The 23,476-nt window shown below is 40.1% G+C and overlaps 1 protein-coding gene across 1 annotated transcript in view; it reads left to right on the top strand.

Moving 5' to 3' along the window:
* itga11a (integrin, alpha 11a) overlaps positions 1 to 20,329 on the top strand; it is a 92,029-nt gene extending 71,700 nt beyond the window's left edge. Inside the window, exons 20-30 of the mRNA XM_041788880.1 lie at positions 1,005 to 1,215; positions 1,365 to 1,463; positions 6,408 to 6,484; positions 6,689 to 6,772; positions 7,077 to 7,167; positions 7,251 to 7,364; positions 8,653 to 8,736; positions 8,849 to 8,959; positions 9,147 to 9,242; positions 11,374 to 11,487; positions 19,175 to 20,329. Of these exons, the coding sequence (XP_041644814.1) occupies positions 1,005 to 1,215; positions 1,365 to 1,463; positions 6,408 to 6,484; positions 6,689 to 6,772; positions 7,077 to 7,167; positions 7,251 to 7,364; positions 8,653 to 8,736; positions 8,849 to 8,959; positions 9,147 to 9,242; positions 11,374 to 11,487; positions 19,175 to 19,252 (1,159 nt within the window). The 3' untranslated portion in view covers positions 19,253 to 20,329. The remainder of the gene's footprint in view (positions 1 to 1,004; positions 1,216 to 1,364; positions 1,464 to 6,407; positions 6,485 to 6,688; positions 6,773 to 7,076; positions 7,168 to 7,250; positions 7,365 to 8,652; positions 8,737 to 8,848; positions 8,960 to 9,146; positions 9,243 to 11,373; positions 11,488 to 19,174) is intronic.
* The last annotated feature ends 3,147 nt before the right edge of the window (positions 20,330 to 23,476 follow it).

Raw genomic sequence — 23,476 nt, 5'->3', positions numbered from 1 at the left:
GAGCTCTTTGGTTACAGCCCATGAGATTTGTAGCAACTTAATTGGAAAAATAAAGTAAAGCCAATTTGTTGTAGCGCCTTGACAAAGTGCTTTATGAAATGAAAATTGGCAATAATTATACAATTCAACAAAAATACTGAAAAGTTCCAAACTGCATCAGAAGTTGGAAAAAAAATCAGTGGAATTTGAAAGGTTTATGTGCATAGGAAGACTTTCCAAAAATGCTGGAGCCAGTCATTTCCTTTTGCTCCCATTAAGACACAAAGAATGACCAGTAAGGTGGAGTACATGCAGGTGTCTGATTACGCATGATGAAGACATCATGCTCCATATTGGATTTCTGCCGATATCTGATATTTACAGATTGTTTTAGTCGATACCGATACCAAAATCAATACCAATATATAGACATCAGGGGCAGAGGTAGGAGAGGTAAATATCTGGGGGTTAGCCCAACTTCGGAAGATCTTAAGATGTGATATCTCAGAATTGCTTATCACTCAGTTGTATGAGCTGTTTTTAAGCAATTTCAAATACAAATATAGATTTAGAATGCCAACAAATCCACATCATTTAGACAAAAATAACACAGTTCCACCTTTAAGCTTTAGTTTGAGTAGTGCGTGCATAAAGGCAAGTTTGGAAAACTCTGTCAGACTTACTTGCAGTTGGAAAGGTGATCAACTAGTACACATGACAGTGACATCCACACCACCATGAGTCTGGTTCTGTGAAAAGTTTCTGCTGTCAATAGTAGTTTTCCCTCGATATTGTTCCTGAATGTTGATAATTGCTTGCTCGAGGTGGATTTATGTTCAGTCTCCATAAGAGTATCACCTTACCTGACTTGCTGTTTTGTTCAAGTGTTTTGAGCTGACTTCTGTTATGATCTGGCTAAGTACAAACAAAAATTGATTGATACATTTTTGTACAATAATCACAAGGCCTCTAGTGATTCCTTCTATCGCTACTTAAAGGTTTCCCCGTCTTTTTCTCCTACCCAGTCTTTTCTGCTCACAGCCCATTCAGTCGCGTAGTGCTTTTTGCCGCCATGTAAGTGAAGTTGGGAGCGAAGGATCTCTGAGGGTTGTGGAGGCGCACAGGAGGAGGATGGTAGTGGACGTCCGATTAGAGAACAAAGGAGAGAACGCCTACAATACTCGTCTAAATATCTCCTACACGCCCAATCTGCGCTTCTCTAGCCTCATAGTAAAGGTATAGTATCGTTTCATTCATTATCATTCATAGAGTTTGTGAAGAAGATCATTTTTATCAAATTGTGTTTAAGTGTTTTAGTTATTTCCATCATGTGAGATAAATACAGTATGTGAATAATATATTTATTTTAATTTTATTTGATCCAGGACACTTCTGAAATCAAAATAGATTGCTATGTGGAGGACAAAATGAGGAATGAGAAGCTCTGCAATATCAGCGCGCCATTCATGAGGGCCAAAACTCAGGTGAGTTAATGGAGAGAGTTTCAGTAGAAAAACTGCTTTATTTTAAAGATGGAGTTATTTATATAATCTGCTGACAAAATAATGTGACTAAAGTGGGAGTTTATACTATTTTTTGTTTGTTTTGGGAAAACAGTAGAGGGCTGCAAGGTGGTGCAGTGGTTAGAAGTGTCGCCTAGAAGGTTCCTGACTCAATCCCAGTCTGGGCCTGTTTGTGAGGAGTTTGCATTTTCTCTCCATCCCTGCATGGATTCTTTTTGAGTTCCCTGGCTTTCCTCCACAGTCTAAAGATAGAACATTTGCTCTTTAGGTTAATATGAGACTCACTGGGTTCACTGCTGAGTTTAAATTGCTCGTAAGCATTTCAATCAGGAGTTAGACAAAAATTTATTTTACATATTGAAAGAAAAGAATTGTCCTAAGACCTTGGCAATTAGAATCCACCATGATGATTTCATATATTTGAAGGGGTAGTGAAGCAAACGGCAGGAATAGGATACCCCCCTATAGAGTCTAAACACTGAGGGATGCAGGATCAGTATAGGAGTAGACTTCTGAGAAGCTGCCTGTGAACCAATGAGGTGGCTTAGAGGAAGAGACTGAGCTGTGCAGGATGAGATGAGCGGTACATCTATGAGGATCTGGACTAGAAGCTGATTAACTGAACAGAGGTCGCTGGGGTGGAGGAGGGTTGCGTCGTCTTCACAGAATGACTGTCTGACTGTGTAGGAGAGAATGACAGGTTTAAAATCTGACAAGTGCATGATGATTGGTCAAACGAGGTTGTGGCAGAATCTGATTAGCTGAGTACTTAGGAGAGTGAACGCCCATAATCAGCTGATCGTCAGAGTGGGAAGAGAGAAAGAATGGAAAAGGGAGAGTTACAACCTAGTGCTGACTATAGAATGAGCAGAAACAGTCTTCCTGCTTGAAATTTGACTGAGCTCCATGAGTAAGAATGGGAATGTTTGTCTGTTTTTATGTCAGCCCTGTGATCGACTGGTGAAATGTCCAGGATGTAGCACGTTTTGTTCATTGACACCTGTGACCCCAGTATATAGGGATATAGATAATACTTGTAGGGATGGGTCGAAAAAAATCTTTAATCTGCAGAGTCAGCAGATTAGCAGTTTTTGTGCCTCATTTTCCAAAATTTTCAAAAAGAATAATCATTCTTGAATGTATCTGACTATTTTTAAAACAGATGTTTGAGAGAGTTTTCATACAGAACCCTAAATAGGATCAGAACCGACTCAGATTGTTGCACAGAAATAAACATCTGGATACATGTCCTCTCCCTAGAAGTCTCATAGCCTGCATTGTACTGCTACTCTGGGACTTAAAACATTGACATGGGTCATTTTTGACCGCAGAGACCCAGAACACATGCTGCAGGCTTTAGATGACCATGACAGACCACAATGGTTTATGCAAGACCCACAAGCAGACCAGAGGAGCCCAGTTTAGTTCTGGTTTCTGACTTCCCCTTTTTCTGTAATCTCAGATCCAAGTTTACAGTGTCAACACTGATATTACTTCATAACTTCACAAATGCTTGTATTAAACAACTGTCACAGAAAGTAAGATGACCTACATTTTTTCACTGTTTAATGTTTGCTAAAGTCAAAGCAACACGTTTAAATGTAGTTTTGGGCATTGTTTGTCTTAATTCATAGACGAGGAGCAAGGACAGAGTCAGAAACAGAGACAAGAGAGTGGGGGTGAGACATGCTGGAAAGTAGTCAGACTTGAACCCGGGCTACCCAAGTACATGTGGCACACCTTATTTTCCAACATTATTTGTCACTGGGACTAAATAGAAGAATAGATTGTTCTTTCTCAGATTCATTTCAAGGCACTACTTCCACTTTATCTAGTCCTATGTGTTTGTCATTCTTGTGGTCCAGTATTGCATTGCTGACATCTTGCTAATTCTCTTCTCACTCCTGCCTGCTTTACTTCACACAGCCCTGCAGTCTTATGTCCTTTTATGGGCATAAAAGAGGCATTTTTCCATAATAATTTTGAAAAACAGGCACAAGCTCCCATGGCATGAACACATGGCATTCATTCATGTGAAACCACAGGATGTAACAGTTTAGCAGTTTAAGAACGTCATGAATTCGACATAGGTTTGAAAGTAAAATCTTAAGAATATATTGGTAAATAAGGCTCAATCTTTCTAATTAAAGATAATTTTGCTGCATGAATTTAGTTCATATTTTATTTGACTGAATGTACAAAATGAAACTCTGCACAGTAGATTTTCCTTTGTTTAATATTCTTCATGAAAGAGGACACACTGTCACTGGCGTAAAAAATGTGAGTGAAACTGAAACCTGCAGCATGAAGTCTGAAGAATTTCTGGGAAAGAAGCCATAAATGTATGTGTGAGGGCTGGTAAATCCGCAACACAGAGCTGAAAGTGACTTTGCACGTTTGCAGCTCCTTTTCTTTAAGGTTGGAGTGAAAAGCATCCATTAATCTCGTTAAAAACTTTAAGCAATCCTTTTTCTGTTGACTAAAAATTGAAGTAACCATCCCTTTTTAGATGTTATCACATCAGTGTTGAAATACCTTTTAGCAACAAGGGTAAACAAATTCTCTTGCAGCCATTGAGGACATTTTGTCCTGCATTAGCTTTGTGCATCAGGTGAGACTGAGTGAAAGATAGTGGGAGTGTTTTTATCTCATCTGTTACTGATTCTCGCATTTAATACTGCTGTTTGTGAGCCTATTCACAGGCTTTTAATGTCAGCGTTATTTATGGGACTCTTGTGAATTCTACAGCAAAGAATGTAGTTTAATTTTAGGAAGGTGATGTTTGAATAAACTTTGAAAGGGATGACATTGATGTCACCTAAGTAAAAGCAATAAATAGCAGTCAGAGTATTCATAAGCCATCCTCTCCACTAATGTCTGAACAACAGTCTGTTTTAATCTTTTCTGATGAAAAGTCTGCTGACAAACACTGAGGGTCTAAACTAATAAAGGTGATTCAAAAAGGTCATGAAGCATCCTAACTTCAACATCATTTCAAACCATCATGACCTCCCAGGGAATCCAAAATATCACTCAATTTCTCTGTAATGCTCCCCGACATCTGAACCAAGAGCACTTGGGTCACCCTTTTTAAAACTTCCTGAATGATTCATACCCACTCATTCAGCCTGAACAGAATCCAGAGCCACAAGTCTGATCTGCTCTGGTTGTGGGCCCTTTAAAAAAGTGGCAAACTGAGTCAAACAAGGCTGATTGTACACCGATGCTGCTGCCAAGACTGCCCAGACCGCTGTTTAACTGAGAGAGAGTACAAACCTCAAGGCAAGCTGTGTGAAGTAGACAGGGAACGTACTAGTTTGGACTTTTTTGGTTTCTTTTGACCTGTGTACAACCAGAGTGTTCTGCAAACTTTACTGCTGCTGCCACTTCACGAGTCCTAAAACATGTAATGCATTACTAAGCACTGACAAATGATCCTTTTTTTGTCATTACTGTGCAGTTAAATTAGGTCAAGTAGTTGCTGCTAAAAATGCTTGACAATAATCAGTGAATGTAGCTGAGAGGTGCAGGCTAAAATACGTTACACCAAATGGAGGAGCTCACATTTTCGAATATGCTGGCACATGCACATTCTTCAGCCACAATTCCACTCACATGCATGCAGGCGTGTGTGTGCCGAAGCATTCATTTGAGTTTTTAGTGTGTGTGTGTGTTTGCATGTTTTTCAGTTTGATGATCATCACATAGAATTACCGGCTTATTTTGAAAAGCAGACTTCTTGCATGTGTGTTATGTGCAGTCTTGGATTTATAGTGTTTGTATGTTTAAAAAACTGAACTTTATTTTTTATGAGAACATTTCTGGACTTTATGGAAAGCTAAGACTTTGAAAAGAGGCATTTAGACTCTAAAGAAGTACAAACTTTTACATCCCACTATAACCTACTTTTATTTTCATGTAAGGTGTCACACTGGTTCTCACTGCTTTTACTTCTTCTTTTTTTTTTTTTTATACAAGCATTCTTCCAAGATTATGTTTACTTTCCCTCTGCTGTTAAAACCTTTGGGTATTGTTTGGTAGCTGTTGATTTACTTGTAAAGCACTTTTCATGTCACAGAAATGTCACATAAATTGCTTCACTGAGACAGAAAATAATTTTAATCAGTCATGCTCCAGTCTCTCACTCCTCCCAGTTCAAGCACAGACATTTGAAATCAGGCCTTACAAAGAATAGAGTCACAGTAAAATAAGTTTAGTGGTCATTAAAACTAAGTCAGATCATGATAAACAAGATTATACTGTATATCAACTTTATCAGTGGTCTTGTAAAATTGAGTCAATTTACATATATGGAGGGGGCCTGCAGTATTCTTTGTTATGCATTCCTCTCTGGCAGAGTCAGTATTTCATTACAGCGCTGAGGACTATAAACAATGCAGTTCTCAGCTTTGCTCTGCTGCCAATCAACCCCCGTCCTCCTCTTCTCCTCTCCTGCTCTTACTCTGTTTTTTTTTTTTCAGACTTCCTCCACTGTTTTCCATTATGCATCTTGTTATTTTTGTCTGTTTTTGACTTTTTACCTCTTTCCAGCATCTATGCTCTTATTTTGTCTTGAATCTTTGTTGTGTGAGTAGCCATGATGATTTGTATTTATGGGATTGTCATTAACTAAGGAGAAATTTACTGGCTCTCTTTAAATGGTACCAACTGTTAACTTGCTTGCCTTGGGTAAAAGCTGAGGACTTTTTGCAGGTTATTGCAGGTTTATTCTGTAGTCCATAACGCAGGGCCTTTACAGCAGCGTAACAGGTCAGGAGAAACCTCTGGCCTCTGCTTTTAGTGTTTTTGTATGCTGTTATGATGCTAAACTGTTGAAAGAAACACAAAGATTCCAAAAAAAAAAAAACCAGATAAAAATGTTGCTTTTTTTCCTTCTTGGTATAGGTAACATTTCGTCTGGAGTTGGAGTTCAGTCGGACAGTTGTCCTGGAGCATGTCAGGATTATCCTGGAGGCTGAAAGGTATGAACACTATGTCAAAATCTATTTGCATCTTAACTCATTTCCTCTTTGCATGCATTAAGGAAAACGTTATTTGCAACCACATTGTGTCCAAACTGAGTCTAAAAACAAGATAAAAATGAGAAATTGAGCCTCAAAGTGATTAAAAATGTCATCATGGCTGAATAATCTGAACTCATGCACGTGCTCTTGTTATCCCAACAGTGATGGTGAAGAAGAGACTACATCAGATAACTTCAACAGCATTTATTACTCACTGAAGTATGAAGCAGACCTGCTTTTCACAAGGTTTGTCATTTTCTCGATTCCTAACAAACAGTGCATGTTGTTAAAGATCTTTTGATGATTTTATCTCTGAAAATGGAGGAAATAAGGCAAAGTGAATCAGTGACGTCTGGGAAATGTTGAATAATAGCCTCCTAGTGTTGTCATGTTCCACTTTGTGTTTTCCAATAAGGAAACAAGATGCAGATACTGTTGCTGGATGCAAACTTTGACATCACGTATCCCACTTCTCAACATGTGCTTTAAAATCCACATAAATGGAAGATAATTGCTCACATTTTTCTTGTGTTTCGCTCTTCCTTCAAAGGGATTCAAATCCGACCCGCTATGATATCAAATCGGAGCTGTCCCTGGAGGAGCCCGGAGTCATCGGCCCTCCTTTCAACTTCACGTTCCAGGTGAGAGCCCAGAGCATCATGGCAAAACTCTGAATCAGAACAGGAAAACACTTGAAAATAATTTACATCTTGTTGTGCTTTAGATTCAGAACCTTGGGTACTTTCCAGTGAAGGATCTGCAGCTGAACATCGAGATTCCAGAAATGACTAAAAATGGGAACCAACTCCTGCAGATATCTGACTTTTACATCGACCAGGTGGGTGTGGAGTGTTAAAGTGAGATCAGTGAAGTGATAAAGTGCAGTGACTGACTAGACTAGCCATCTGGAAGCAGTTTTTGTCTTTGTTTGATTATTTGTCTTTGTATTGTGTCTTGTCTTCTGTCTTTTTGTAAAGCATCCTTGGGCCCCATGAAAGAGGCTGTGCAAATTCAAGCTATTATCATTATTATAGAATTTGGGCAAATACCAGAAGGGCCGACCAACCATGGGCTTTTTTGCCAATCAGAATGACTCACCATTCCACTGATTTAAGAAAAACAGAAATATAATACAGCCCATCAAACACTTTTGATTTTCTCCATAGGATTCTTAGGTGGAAAATGTTATTGATGATGTCACAAACATTTGAGATCAGCCTAACTTTATGTTTACAAAAAAGATAAGATAAATATAATTAGCTGCTTTCCACCACTGGAAATAGGTCCGGTCTGTTGCACAATCAAGGCCCATCATTGATAAACTGAATGTATGACTTTTTAAAGAATTTGGTCATCCACTTACACCAAATGGACAAAAGTATTCAGTCGCCTGACTATTATGTCAGCAGGGACTGTATTGACATTGCATTCAAATACATGTACTTTAACATAGAGTTGGCCCCCTTTTGCAGCAATAACAGCCGCCAGTCATTTTCTAAGTTTTTCCACAAGATTTTGGAGTGTTTCTGAGTGAGTTTGTGCCTGTAGAGCATTTATTAGGTCAGGCACTGATGTTGGACGAGAAGGCCTGGCAGTTCATCTCAAAGGTGCTCGATGGGGTTGAGATCAAGCCGGTCAAGTCATCCACACCCAACTCATCCATGCTTTGTGCACTGGGGCACAGTTATGTTGGAATAGAAATGGGCTTTCCCTAAACTGTTTCCACAAAGTTGGAAGCAAAGCATTGTCCAAAATGTCTTGGTATGCTGAAGCATTAAGACTGGCCTTCACTGGAGATAAGTGGCCTAGCCTAAACCCTGAAAAAAAGCCCCATACCCTTATCCCTCCTCCACCAGACAGTTGGAACAATGCAGTCAGACAGGTTACACTTCCCATTATCCACCAAACACAGACTCTGTAATCTACTGCCAAACAGAGAAGGGTGATTCTTCACTCCACAGAACACGTTTCCGCTGCTCCACAGCCCAGTGTCAGTGTGCTTTACACAGCTCCATGCAATGCTTGGAATTAGACTTGGTGATGTGAGAGTTGTATTCAGCTTCTCGGCTTAATCATATTTTCTTTGCAGATTTATGATGTTTTTATACTAAAATTTATCTTTATAGAGAGACGGCTCACATTGTTTACCACCTCAGCATGTGGCGCAGAGCAGAGCGTCATCTGAGGATCTTACACGCTTCTCCCGCTTGGTAAAGGAAAACCCAACCAAATATGTTTTACTGAATAAGATTTATTCCATCTGAGTGTTAACTATTTCCTGAAGGCTTAAATAGTTATTTTGTTTTGTTTCTATTCACACAGAATCGATCCAACACCCTGACTCTGCCAGTCCAGTGCTCTGTCACTGTGGCCTCATACAGAGAAATCGCAGTCAGAATCGCCGGAGCTCTAAGAATAGATACCTTACATGCAGTGAGTATTAAACCCTCATCACGTGCAGACATAAAAGTGGAAATCTCTGCCTCTATTACAACACATATGCATGCAAGTTGTTTGTCTTCCTGTTGTTCTGCTTCAACTGCAGCAAACACAGCTTATTGTCTCCCAGCTGTGCGATGTGTTTGTGAAAACTAGCGGCATGTTTTCATTTCCCTTCCAGCTGAAGTTTAAAATCTTGGAGCTGGTTACCAGTGCATCAGTGGAGCTCCCCTCCTCCAGTTCCATGTTCCTACATGAAGAGAGACCTGTCAGACATGTGAGTCAACAACAACTGATGCTGTAAAGTGTCTCTGTCCTGAGTCTGACCTGACTCAGATCTGAGCTCATAACAGCATCATAAATAAGGGCAGATTTAGCCTCTCTTTGAGTTTTATCCTCAACATGTGTGAAGGAATGCTTTGTACTAAAGGAGATCAGACCAGAAACTCGAGCCTTTAAAATAAAGTCATAAAAATGTCTTGTTCATATTTATAGAACAAGTACATATTTTGATGAATTGGTCTTTTTTTTTATGATACACAAATGGATTCAGCAATAGTTTAGCGTAACTCTGGTGAGCTGAATCAATATACAATCAAACGTCTAATGTTGGTGTGAAAGCACACGTGCAGTTTGGTGCTCAGGGACCGAAAGGACCAGCAGCTCAACATGTTAAAGCCTAAGCTAATAGTTTAATCTCCGCTGCCATCTACTGGTCACCACAAACAGCCACACATTGCATCTTTATTTTAGCTCTATGAGAAAACAAACCCATCTTTTCCATCTGAGGTAAGCTAAAAAAGTACTGTTAGTTTGAATTTTTAAAACTCTCACTAAAACTTAATCCTGTTTTCTTTAAGTTTATACTGTAGAATGTTTTGAGTTGTAATTTACACCCCATTTTTTTTACCAATCAGTATTTTTATTCCAAATTAAACAGCATTTTGCATTTCAGTAAAAAATCTACCTACATTTACCAACAAAACAGACATTAGAATAGAAAAACATTGGGTATGAATTTCTAATAAATGTTGAATAATGACATTGTAGTTAAGTCATAATTAGCGCTTTCAGCATAAATTATTGATCACAATTAGGGTCCATGATTAGTGAATTAATTTTTATTAATCACATTAATCATACGCTTTATTGTCCTGTTCAGCCCACATTGTTTAAGCCAGTGTGATATGAAATAAGTCCACCATTCCTCCTCCACGTCTCATTTCACTTTAAAAACTCAGACAGCTCAGTGGACAGTGCAGAGGTCATCTACGACTTGTGTTAACAAATAATTACCTTTTTATTGTTCACTTTTTGTCCTCTGTCAATCCATGACAAGATTCCTTTGCTGTGGTTGAATTCATGTCATAATCTTCAGTCTAACAAGTTCCATATTTTCTTTCAAAATAAAAGCAGATCTGTATCCAAACAGGAAGTCTAACACCCTTAGCTCAAGACAGTGCAAAAATCCAAAATGAAACAAAAGCCGTTTTAAATGCAAGATAGAGGAATTGGAAACTGGACAAAAGGGGGAGATCAATCATAATCAACTAAAGAAATTCTGAGATTAAACAATAAGAAATTTAATTATTTGACAGCTCAGGTTAAAGGTCACATATTATGCAAAATACACTTTTTCAGGCTTTTCTAACAAAAATTTGTGCGCCTAGCCTGTCAATAATCCCTCCAAGAATCAGAACCACCACCCCCCCCCACCCCTCTCCACCTTTCAGAAAATGTGTGCTAAACAAGCCTTTATCAGATTTTCCCCACATGATGTCATGTGGGGAGTTAGCACTGTCCCCAGGTTTGGTTGGCCCTCCCCATATCTAAGAAAGTTCTGCCCTCCTCTCCTGATGTTCTGCCTATGCTGATAACATGCCAAAAATACTATGAAATTCCTAATGCATGGATATTATATTTTTATTATTATATTGAGTCTATGAGGACCCCAGTAATGTCTATGGTCAGGTATGACTCAGTCTATGAATGTTTTTTCCATAACAGTGCTGTTTTAATGACCATTTTTTAACAGCCCACATCTTTGATTGGTCAAATCCCCCCTAGAGCTGCAATTAAAGCCAGTGAGTGTCCATTTGCTGAATTTAACCAATTTCTAGATTTAAAATCCAGGCTCATAATAAACTTCTGTGGTTGGAGTGCTTGATCAGTGTCTTTGAATTTCACAGCTGCCACATCTACATCTGCAGTCATTTATGGCAAGCTTACATTTTCACTTGTGTTCTCAGTTTATGATAATATTTCCACACACTGGATATTTATTTTGCACAGGAATTTCAAATTTCATTTTATAATTCTACACTAGTGGATATTAGACTAAATTTTATCTAAGAAAGGAAACAGATTTTCTAAGCTAACAATGAAATACTTTCTCCTTTTATCCACAGATTGTCTTGGAGATCAGGAAGGAGGGAGATTACAGGATTTCTATCTGGATTATCATCGGCAGCACGCTGGGAGGACTATTATTGTTAGCCCTGCTCAGTCTCGCTCTGTGGAAGGTAAGACAGAGAAATATGGAAAATTACTTGGAAAAAGATATTCAAACAACAGAGGCCAGTGCAGAGCAGATATATGTCTTTATCTTCATGTATGTTTTTTAATCTGTCTAGGGCTATGGCTTTTTTTTGCTTTTATCAGTTATTTAAGGTCTATAAAGGCCTTAAGTCAACCAACATTAAACAGCAGCACTTCAGTGTATAGTTATCCTGCCCTCCAGTGGCAAATAATAAAATTACATCAGAATCAACTCTATAGGCCAAGTGTGCCTGCACAAACAAGGAATTTGACCCTGGTTAGCTTTTCTCTCAAAGATTAGGAATTGAACATTAATAAAGAAAATGAATTTTAGAATATAGACTTTAAATTCAAATATGTAGAAACCCTAATTATACATTTTAACAAATATTTACAAGTCAGTGTTCTCCTCGCTAAGAGTGCAAGGCTGCTGAATAAACATGATCAGGAAGGATGAGGTCTCTAATGGTGTGGCACATTAATATTTAAACAGTGCAAAGGTGCATATGAGGTCAGAGGTTATTATAGTATTTAGATTAAGAGTAAGTTAAATACAAACAAGCGAAGATGCTTGTGAGATGAAGGTTAGATGTTCTGACACTCTGTGACTGTTTAGCATTCATCAGAGTGACAGCCTGAGAGGAGAGACTGCATCTGCGTTGGTTGTTTTGGGATGCAGTGATCTGTAATGCCAATAAGAGGTCAGCAGTTTAAACTCTGCAGCGATGTTACCTGCCCAAATCTTGACCTTGGACCAGTTTAAGCACTAATTTCACTCTGCAGACCTGATTGTCCATTGCAGTCTGTTTGCTGGCAGATTCAAAGCAGACAGTGATGGAGGTGCAGAGAAGACTGGACGATGGTGGTATAAAACATGATCAGCAGCTCTTGAGAAAGGTTTAACTTCCAGAGCTTTCTGAGAAATCATAACCTTTACGGGGCCTTTTTTAGCCAGTAGCAGAGGAATAAAGTTCATAAAAGGCTGGAGCCATGTACTGAAACACAAGCTTACAGATAACAAAAGATCACAAAGCTTAATGAATTTATGCAAAGCAGATCGAATCATCATCACAAAGCACTTTCGAGCTCCAAAAGGCCCTGCACAGTGCAGAGTGTTTTTGGACATCAGCCTTAAAGCTTGCATACTGAGTCTGATTTTTCATCCAGAATGCCACACATTTAAAAGACAGTCTTTTGTTGATGATGTATGCACACTGACTTACTAGTCAGAGCAATGCCTGTAGCTTGATTTCTCCCTCTCTCTCCCCCTCACACTGACACTTCACTTTAAACACTGTGCTTTGGCTGTGTCCTGTGTGGCTACCACTGGAACAGAACAGATAAAGGCTCAAATTTGCAGCCACTGCCATGGAACAAACAGACTGAACTGAAAGGGAGCACCATATCTGTCCAACTTGGCAGAGTGCTGTGACACAAGAGCAAATAGCCTAAAAAGTATGGGGCTCTGTCAGGTGTATTTTCTTTTTTCAAGGACCAAAAAGACCCACAGAATTGTCTTCACTGCTTTTCATTTTGCCTCAAAGAGAGAATTTTCGCAGGAAAAATGAATAGAAAAATAAACGTGTCAGACTTAGTAAGTTTGCGTGTCAAGTGTTTTTAAAAATGCTTTAGAAAATAAAGGCCTGAGTATGAAAAGACCTTTACTCTCCTGCTATCACCTGTTTCTGCTTGAAAATGTACACTTTTTCGCTCTCATTAGAGCGGCTGACAAAAAGCAGCCAGTTCATGCTACTTGTGGCAATGTTCCTTGCACGTTGATAAAAAGAATGCACTTTTAATGATGTATTTTTGGGCTGCTATGCCAGAACTGGGGATGGAGTGAGAGGGAAAAGAAATGCCCTGGCTGCCTCTGCACCAGCATAACCACTGGGCTACTGAACCTACAAAAGAATGCAGGATTAAGGCGTCTTGATTGTGCAGATTCATTGGCTATGACCACTTCCTTATAGATTATTTGATCACTGGATCACAACCAAGCAGATGATGATATCCATCCATCCATCTATCCATCCATCCATCCATCTCCTTCCACTTATCCGGGGCTGGATCGCGGTAGTGGCAGGTTGCGCAAGTCAACCCAGACATCCTTATCCACAGCAACACTTTCCAACTCCTGGGGGATCCCGAAATGTTCTCAGACCTGATCAGCAGCTGGAACCACCTCAACTGTCTCTTTTTGATGCGAAGGAGCAGCAGCTCTTCTAGTTCCCTCCAGATGTCTGAGCTCCTTACCCTATCTGTAAGGCTGAGCCCAGCTACCCTGCGGAGGAAACTAATTTGTGCCACTTGTATCAGCGATCTCATTCTTTTGGTCATCACCCAGAGTTCATGACCATTGGTGAGGGTAGGGAGGAAGATTGACTAGTAAATTGAAAGCTTAGCCTTCCGGTTCAGCCCCCTCTACATCCACAACTTACAGCAATGAACCAAGGCCTCAGACTTGGAGTAGCTGATTCTCATCCCAACTACTTCACACTCGGCTGCAAACCGTCCCAGTGACTGCTGGTCCTCAACTGAGGAAGCCAACAGAGCAGAGATGGAAATCTGAGGTCCCTGAATTAGAAACTCTCCTTCTCCTGGCTGCACCTTCAGATCCTGTCCATGAAAATCACAAACAGGATCAGGGACAAGGGGATAAGGGGACAAGGGACTTCCCTGGCAGAGGCCAACTTGCACTGGGAACATGTCTGACGGTTCATGGACTCAAAAAACAGGCAAAGCTATTAAGTGGAGTTCTAATCATTACATACCTTGCACTGAGCCACTCTGAGACTGGACAAAAATGGGAGACACATGAGTATAACACATGTAGGTTTGAAGAATCTGCCGAGTTAGAGGTACACTGGGGAAAAACACTGTGACAAGGCCCAGAAACACCTCCACTTCATTGGACTGCTGGCAAAAGTCAGATGTAGTCATCAGCTCTCCACCAAGACCTACGGAGGACTCATAAGAGCGAGCTTACCAGTGGAATCATGTCGTTATGAAACATCATCTTAGCTGAGAGGACATTTTCTCAGGTCATCAAGACTGCAGAGAGAACCATCGACCCTGACCTCCCCCTCCATGAACACGGTGTACTGCAGGAGGGAAGCACAAAGCATCCTCAGGGACAAACATCATCCAGCCCACCCTCGGTTCAGGTGGAGAATTAAAGCTATAACCTAACACATGACAGGTCAAAGAGCATCTTCAATGACCTGCTTCAACAACATCTTTATTGCTGCTCTCAGGCTGAAAGCAGAAGACACGAGGGTTGGAAGGACATATCACAACCCACACATCTCACCTATACAATAAACAACCACGTACCTCCCCGGTCAATAACAATGTGCATTGATAACTACCAGCAAGAGAAGTGCACCACTGTAATGTGTAATAACAGCTATGGAAACATTCCTGTGGGCAATGACATAATGTGAAATTCAACTAGATACAGTTATAAATGTAAGAAGATTCCTAAGTATGTTAAAAGAAAATATCTCATGACAAATAATGGAAGTTCAACTTTTCTCAGGACTAAAAAGTTTTTATCTCACATCTTTTATTATATTACACAGTGTCTCCTGTCTGCCTCTTGTACATTATTGTTATTAGAATTGTATTTATTCTGAAGCATTTGACTTTTATATTGTTCTTATATTTTTATATTTTAAGGGTGTTTTTACCTAATTCAAATTTAAATTCAAATTTCAATAGCTTTATTTGTCACCAGGGGGAAATTCAAGGCACTTACAGCAGCATGATTACAAAAAACAAAGAGCAGAAGTCTAACAAAAAATCATAATTGCTGTTTGGCAAAAATATAAAGAATGAGAAGTTTTTTATGTCTGTATACCAAAATGAACACAATAAACAGAGGATTTTAAATGAAGACCTCAGATACAAACAGTAATGGCATTTAAATAAATGAACCAATTACAGTACAAATTTTAAACAGGGTAATGTGAAATAGATCAATACTGAGTAAACAAAGTGCAATAAAGTGAAATATAAGAATCGGGGGTTGGAGGAGTTAAGGAGCTGAACAGTCTTGGGAACAAAGGCAGCTGTTCTCCTTTGTGTCCTGCAGCCGGGACAGCTGAGGCGGCATCCCAAGAAGACTGAAAAGCTGGGTGGAAGGCATTTGAGGGGTCCTGAACGATCCGGCTTAGACCCCAGCCTCCTCTGACCTCCACTGGTGTGTTTTCGCATTAGTAACATTGTTCCATGCCAGAGCACACTTGTACATGTATGTAGTCTGCTACAGTGGGTGGTGATATTACAGTTTCCTTGCAAATCTGACAAGAAGAATAAAGAAGGAGAAGAAGCAACCTGTCATTTCCACATTTGTTTGTGATCTGTTGTTGTCAAAACTACAACCCTCCTCCCACTTTCACATCGAGCACACAGTACAGAGGATGAAATGGGGTCAGTGCTGTGAGGATACAGTAATTTTTAAGGACACAGGAGGCATTAGGAGTTGCCTTTAAAGCTATACTTGCTGACAAGTACCCCACACTTAAAGAGGTAGTGAACACTTCAGCATTTTTTTCAGCTGTACACTGAAGTATCTGGCTGAACTAGGATAAAACACATCAATGCTGCTGTTATTTCTGACATTTGCACCAAACTGATAAAAATCTGCATTTTATGGCTTTTAATTGGCTCAAATGGACATCTGCTTTAAAATAAATCTTTTCTGAAAAGGTGTGGCTTATGTGATGTAGAAACCTATGTCACAAACTTTGTATAATAGGTACTTTACCATTCAGAGACCGCTCCCATCCTCTCCCGCACCTGCACTGCCTCGGCTCCGGCTTTAGTAACGCCGGTGCTGGAGCCAACGGTCCAAACAGGTAGTTTCATCACCACACTACATCCTGGTTCAGAGGACTCTGGAGGGGAAAAATCCTCCACATCTAAAGATCGCTCTGAGGCAGCAGTGCTGTGCAACTCTGTGTCACTTTCTAGCAAGGGGACGTCACTGTCACTCCCACCTCATCTGGAAAACCAGGTCTTTTTCCCTCCCTCCTCTTAGTACCAAACTGCCCATTTTTGTGCATTTTTCAAATTGCTGAAGTGGGCAGAGTTAGCCCTGAGCTGGGGGTTCACTTACACTTTTTTTCCCATGGACTTTGCTCAGGCACACATGAACTGTGTCCAGGGTGCACAAGGTATGCTTGCATTCAAGCTGACCAATGAACTGGACATTGGGGTCAAGTGTTCTCAGATACAGGCCAGAGGCCCTAATGTAAAGCCACCCTTATTCTTGGTATAGCTTACTGTAAAAGCAATGCATAGATTTTTTTTTTTAAAGGAGACATATTATGCAAAAACCATTTTTCAGGCTTTTCTAACATAAATATGTGCCCCTGGCCTGTCCAAAGTCCCCTCAAGTACCAGAAAAATCCATCCCCTTTCTCCCTCTCTTTCTCCACCTTTCAGAAAATGTGTGCTGAAACAAGCCGTTCTCAGATCTTACACCTGGTGACCTCACCAGGAGCGTATGTGCCCGCCCCCAGGTTTGGTTGGCCCTCCCCCACTTGGAGGAAAGTTCCACCCTCCTCTTCTGAACCTCTCAGCTGCCAGCTGAGATGCTGGATAGCTCAGTGGGTTATCCTGCTGGCTATGGTCTGGGAGGTTGATGGTTCAAATCCAAGTCAGGTTCTAATCTTTGGATAAAAGTGTCTGCGGCACCAGTAGTGCTGCATCCATTTCCTGAGAGGGGTGTGGTCAGAGGCGGAGTCAGACAGCTAATTACTATTTAAAGCCACAGACACAGAGATGGCTCGTTCTGAGAAGGGCTGAAATAGAAGGGGTTTTAGACATGCCAAAATCCTATACTGGGTTTTTTCAGCAACAAACTTCACAGGCATGTTTTGGGGAGCTCTGAGACCAATATAAACTTGTCTTAAAAGGGTAAAATATGTCCCCTTTAATATATTGATAAGAGCAATCCGTTTGGGCACTTTGCCCAAAGATGAAGGCAGCACCCCTTCCTGGGTTGAAAATATTCCATCAAAATGAATGACAGTAAAAAGGAAAGATGAGGTCTGGTGTTTTTTAAAAGCAAAAACGAAATTATCAGAAACCGTAATGAGATGGCCGGTGAGTTAAACAATAAAGATGATCTATTGTCAACAAAAACATCTATTGTATAACAAAAACAAAGTTAAAGGTGTATAAACAGTACTGTACAGAACTGTTAGACATTTTTGAGCCAAAAATTGAGGTGTGAAGTGTGAAGAGAAGCTGAGGGCACCATGGGGTAGGAATGAGCATTGACACAACCCCAGTTGTGCCCTGGATGTCCTTGCATTTTACAAGCGGTATGAGGAAATAGTCCACTGGAAAAAATAAAGTCCACACCTTTAGGGCAAGTAAGCATGGCCTAGAGTACTGTCCAGGAGGGCAGTAGGGTTGCCACAAGCCCGTGGTTGTGCTGTTGATATCCCGAGGGCCTGGAAACCACTGGCAATCTCTGGGCGTATTACCAGCAATGAAAAGGTCAAAAGAGATCAGGCTTGATCTTGGCTGCCAAGCAACACATGTGTCAACATATGTTGAGCTTGACTCTGCCCCCTCACATGCCTAAAACTTAAACACGACTGTGTGTGTCTAGTAAGATTTTTTTCCATTAAACTAGACGAATGAGCCCACAAGAGATGTAATAGATGTTTTTAATGCATATCTCAACCAGTTTTATCTTAACTTCTGACTTTTTCAGTGTTGGAGCTTGTTTTTACCCAAATGGGGGCATAGCCACTCTGAAGGAAAGGAAGTGACATTTGGCTGCTCTTATCTCTTCTCTTTTATTCTATTCTCTTTAGTGGAAGACAATAGTTATGCTGTAAGCAAATGTTGTATTTTATGGAAAACAGAAATCACAGGTCAAATCAGGCCATATGATGATGATGCCTGTGATTTGGTTCAGCAAGTCACTGACAGCTATTTTCAGGATGTTGCAAGCAGATAAATGAAAAATGTCAAATGCAAGTCTCATTATAAAAGGCTTTAAATGCCAACAAACACTTGTGCAAAGTAGGATATTTTGTGGGATGAAATCTTGCAATCAGTTTTTGAAATAATTACATCTGTGTTTTTGTTTAAATTTTTTTTTTTCAGCTATTCACGGGTAAACTTCGGTCTTATACACACTCTGGTCCCCTCCCTCAGCTGTGCACATAAGCAGGACATGCAGCACTAAATTAGCTGATACATGAGAAGTTTAAGGCTGTAGAAACTGAATTTGTCTGTGGAAAATAAATTATTCTCAGTAGGTCTTAATTATGACAACACTGAGTTAGCAAGCATTTTTGTGCATGGATGTGCCACGACATTTTGCTGCTATGCTACAATGACGACAATGAATAAGTGATGAGCAGGAATCAGTCTGATGTTATACAATATCAGGATAAAGTACAGGGGCAAAAGACAGTTCTTCAGAGATAAATATCTGTATTAGGTGACTAAAACAACAACGACAGCCTTTAGTAGCAGTGCTGTTAACCGACAGGCTTTAGAAAGATGCAGATGCAAATTTCAACATGTCTTATTGGGAATCATTGGTCAAAACTGGGCTTAAGGTTAAAATCACTTTGAACTGGTTTATGTTCTTTGTTTTTTTCCCTGATTTTCTTTTCTTTCTTTCCCTTCCTTTCCTTACAGCTTGGATTCTTCCGGAGGCAGAAGCGGAGAGACGAGGACGAGCAGGGGGCAAACGGAAAGGTGGCGGAAGAGCGGTAACGCAGGCTGAGGGCCCCCCAGCACACACCTTTTCCACAAGGGGACCCGACACTCAGGGACCAACCCACCTCCCCGCTGCTCCCCAACAACACAGTGGCACTGCAAAGACGGCTCCGCATGATCGCTGAAGAAAGGCTCATTCAGTGCACTGGATCTGTCCCACGCCACCACCCCTGACCCCCCGAGAGTCAGCACTGTCACACTCACTTAGCATTCCTGCACTGCTGCGACATTAGGGCCTCCTTTGTAATCCACTGCCCTTCATGTCGTAAATGTCTTCATCTTCGAGCTCTGTCTTCAGGCTGGAGCTCTGATTTCTGGGCATCTGAAAATGAGAATGGAGTGTCTATTTAAGATTTTCAGGCCCTTGAGGCAAGCGTTAGCCAATCACTCTTTCATTTTCTCCTGATGTATATTTATTTAACTCTTGATGATAAATTTTGAAATACATGAAAAACCTCAAGGGTGACTTTCCACCCAAAAGCTACCACAAATGTAAAGTTACTTTATTGTATATTGAATTCGATGTTTAAATGATATTATCTGCAACATATTCTGCTCATTTGCATTATAATTTATTAAAAATCGAAACCGAAGAAGCCACAGTACAAAAAAAGACTCACAACGCTTCACTTACAGAGACTTTTCTACAAAGAAGAATCTTCTACATCTGATTTCACTCCTTTTCTTTAAATATTTTCATCCTGGAAATCATTCAGGATGAGCTTTAAACATTTGATGCACTTTTACTTTGTACAAAATTAACTTGAATTTTGTAAATAGTCAAGTACCTTTTTATACGCCTTCCAGTATTATAATAGTTTCAGTATTTTCCACATTGTTTGTGGCATTACTTTGTAACTTAAAGAGACTAAATGAATCTGAACGGCTTTGTGTCACTGACTGTTATGAGACATTGCATGCCTTTTTAACATGCACTGCATCAGAGCGAAAGAATGTGCATAAGATACTGCAGGCAACATGGATTCAAACTGAGTCGTTTTTATAAAGAACTGTAACTAAATGATGATCAGATACATAAAGATGGGTAAAGTAATGCACATTGCTCACAGCAAGTCGCACCAACAAATGTCAGTTTGATCTGTTGAAAGAGGTGTGAGGAGCTGTTGTACCCCTACAAATAAAACTTTGTATATGTCACGTTGTCTCTTTAATGAACACCTGGGGCCTGAAGATCAAATGTTTGTTTGAATATAAGACAGAACTGGGGCTGCAAGCATCACTGAAGGGCCCTTGCACCCCATGTGAGCTTGGGGGACAGCAAGTCATGCAGTGTGCTGTAGCAAGGCAGGGAGACCATGTAGTCCTTCCAGTACTCTCATCAAGATCAAAATAACAAGCATGTTTCCTTTGTATATTAGGTAGTGCGGCCAATTTACAGATGGCATTATGACAAAGGAAGATGCTGATATGTAGAGGTGATCACTGCAGTATTTAAAGTAAGAGTTGCTACTGGCATCCTACAGTAGGTGGCATTACAGCAAAACCATGAATTAGCATTTAAATGTGTAGAGGGGAGGCCCTGATTATACATATGAAAGCAGGTGTTTTGTATTAGAATTAGACCAACTTCCTGTGTCAACTGGCGATATAATCAAAATGTTCACAATTGCCAGTGAGGTGTCCTTCAAGACAGTGTTGTGGACTAATGTAAAGGCCTTTCTATCAAACTCTTGAGCTTGATAGGTTTAACTCAATAAAAGAAATAAAGAAAATGGCCCAACTGTGCAACTTCCTGTTGTTGGGCGAGGTGGGCGCAACAGCAAACGATACAATTAACCTTTGAATATATAAAAGGGCAGACCTTAAAGATAAATGTGAAATTGGAATGAAATGACATTTTTCATATGAGAGTCATTGCAACTTCCTGTGAAACTGGCGAGATATCAAAATGCTCACCATTGCCAATAAGGTGTCCATTAATGAAAAATGTCAGTGTTAATCAATCTGAGCCTGGTTTGTTCAGCACAGGAAAAGGAACAAACAAATGACCCATTTGTGTCACTCCCTGTTACCAGTAGAGGGCAGTATGATGAAATGTTTGCATGTGGGTGTGTTCACTGCTGTCCTGCCATACAGAGTATAAAATCACAGAATAATGTTTAGAAAAATTACAACTGGATAAAGTCATTTAGTACCACAAAAAATATCTTATTTTGAAACTGAGGGGAAGCTGGTAGACTCTCTGTTTGGATTTGGGAAGGGATCAAAGAGGCTTTTTAGATGATCCATATGCAGACAATCATAGGGTGAATGGTGTTCATTTTTTTGGAGGGAAAAAAAAATCAAAATTCAAAGGAGGAGATGATCGACTGAGAGAAGGGGGCACTGTTAAAGTATGATCATCCCTGTGGAGTTTGGTGAGGATTAACATTAGCACTGTAGAGTTATATAGAATCAAAATAGTTGGCGCACATAAAAAATAGTGAAAAAAGGTTTTCCAACTTTGGGCCCTGTTCACTGCCCCACCCTACGATGAAAACTCACAGTTTGTACGACTTTAGATCTCCATGTTGTCAAGAATAAGCACAACAAATCTGGAGACAATCCGATGAAATCTGTAGGTGGAGATCCTTCAGACGTCACATCAGTGATGAAGCGCAAAACAACAATAACAAAAAAAAAAACCAGCTAGAATTTGACCTTAAACTGTTTGTAGTGTGTTTTCTGTATAGAGGATGGTCCCATGATAATTTTTTCTCTGTCTAGACCTGATGCATATGTGAACCAACTTTCATATGTGCAGCTCTTACCCAGTGCCCTGTCTCATGTGTATGGCACCTGTGGGGCCTCTTTGCAGTGGACTGGTATTATTCCACAAAAATACTAAAACGACAAAATAAGATGGTAAGCATGTGCAGCTCCAGTGGTTTTCCAGTGGTGGAGCCTGATGGGACATAAAACTTGTGCTGAGGCTAGTTGTGAGAAGTGGAAGAAAAAGCTTTTAGTAAGGCTCTTTGCCCTTGTTTTAATAAAGCAATGTGGCCCAGGTCTGAAAAAACTGCCACTATAGTACAGCAAAATTCGAGCTAATTGCAACACTGTCAGCAGCCACTGTATACACCAGCTTACAGCAAAAATAAACCCTGCCTGTTATGATCACAAACTCATACCAAAGATGATCAGGAGATGAATGAAAACATGCTTTTTGTTTTAAAAAGCACTCAGTATGACTCTTTGCTCTTGTTATTATTTTGTCCAGTTCTGATAAAACTGCAACTTTGGCTACATCTGAGCTCCACCAGCAGTCATTGTAAATACCGACTTACTCAACAACTAAACACTGCACTGGCAGCAGCCATTGCTATCAGCTTCCTGTGCAACTAAACCCCCTGTATCTACTGCCCCGTTCTGCTCAAAAGACTCTGATTGGCTAGGCACAAACATTGTAGACTGGAGCTTTGCAAGATGGATTTTCCTGATGACAGACATGGAGTCTGGTCAGTCAATCTACTTTGCAAGGTTATAATTCAGTAAGACTCAGTAAGGCTAAATTCTAGAACAGGACAGGCTTGTTTTTCTGCAATTAAAAAAAAAGTTCATATATCAGTATCTATAATCTGTAACAGCTCAATTAAGTTTGGAAATATTTGATAGCAGCAAAGTTCAATACCTCACATTTCTAATTGTGACTGGAACCATCTAGAAAAATTCATCTTAAGGCAAAACTTTGTTAATCTCTTATTAATAGACTAACAGCTCCTGGTGCTAAACAGACCAGAACAGCAATCATGCATGTTATTGATAAAGCTTTAGTCAGTCATATAAAAATATGAATGAGCAGCTTAAAGCCTGGTTTTAGTAAATGACTAAGCTTTCAGGTTTACCTCAGGGGTCCTGTCCTTGTTTGAACCTCCATGCTTTGTTTCCACCTTAACAAAGATCAATTCACCTTGCACACAAATGTGATTGCAGCCTGCAGGTTTTGTCCTGGCTGTCAGTGACGTCTAAGAAAATCTCATTTAAAGGCAAATGAGAATCGAGTTAACAGCTGTTTGTGTATTGTTGTTTTCTCTGGGGGTATAAACAAAAGTATAAATGAGCATTGCTCTTGTGTGTTGCATTATTCTTGTGGTTCTATTCTTGTGGAGGGAAGCAAGTTTGATTCAGTCAGTTGATGTAAATCTGTCTGTGTCCACAGAGCTATGGTGAACACTTATTGATCCCAGAGGGGGGGAATGATTACGTTGCTGCTACTGCAGG

The sequence above is a fragment of the Cheilinus undulatus genome, linkage group 1 (assembly GCF_018320785.1).
Source record: "Cheilinus undulatus linkage group 1, ASM1832078v1, whole genome shotgun sequence".
In the NCBI taxonomy this organism is placed as follows: domain Eukaryota; kingdom Metazoa; phylum Chordata; class Actinopteri; order Labriformes; family Labridae; genus Cheilinus; species Cheilinus undulatus.
Note: the sequence above shows the minus strand (reverse complement) of the source record. Positions and strands in the feature narration are given on the sequence as shown.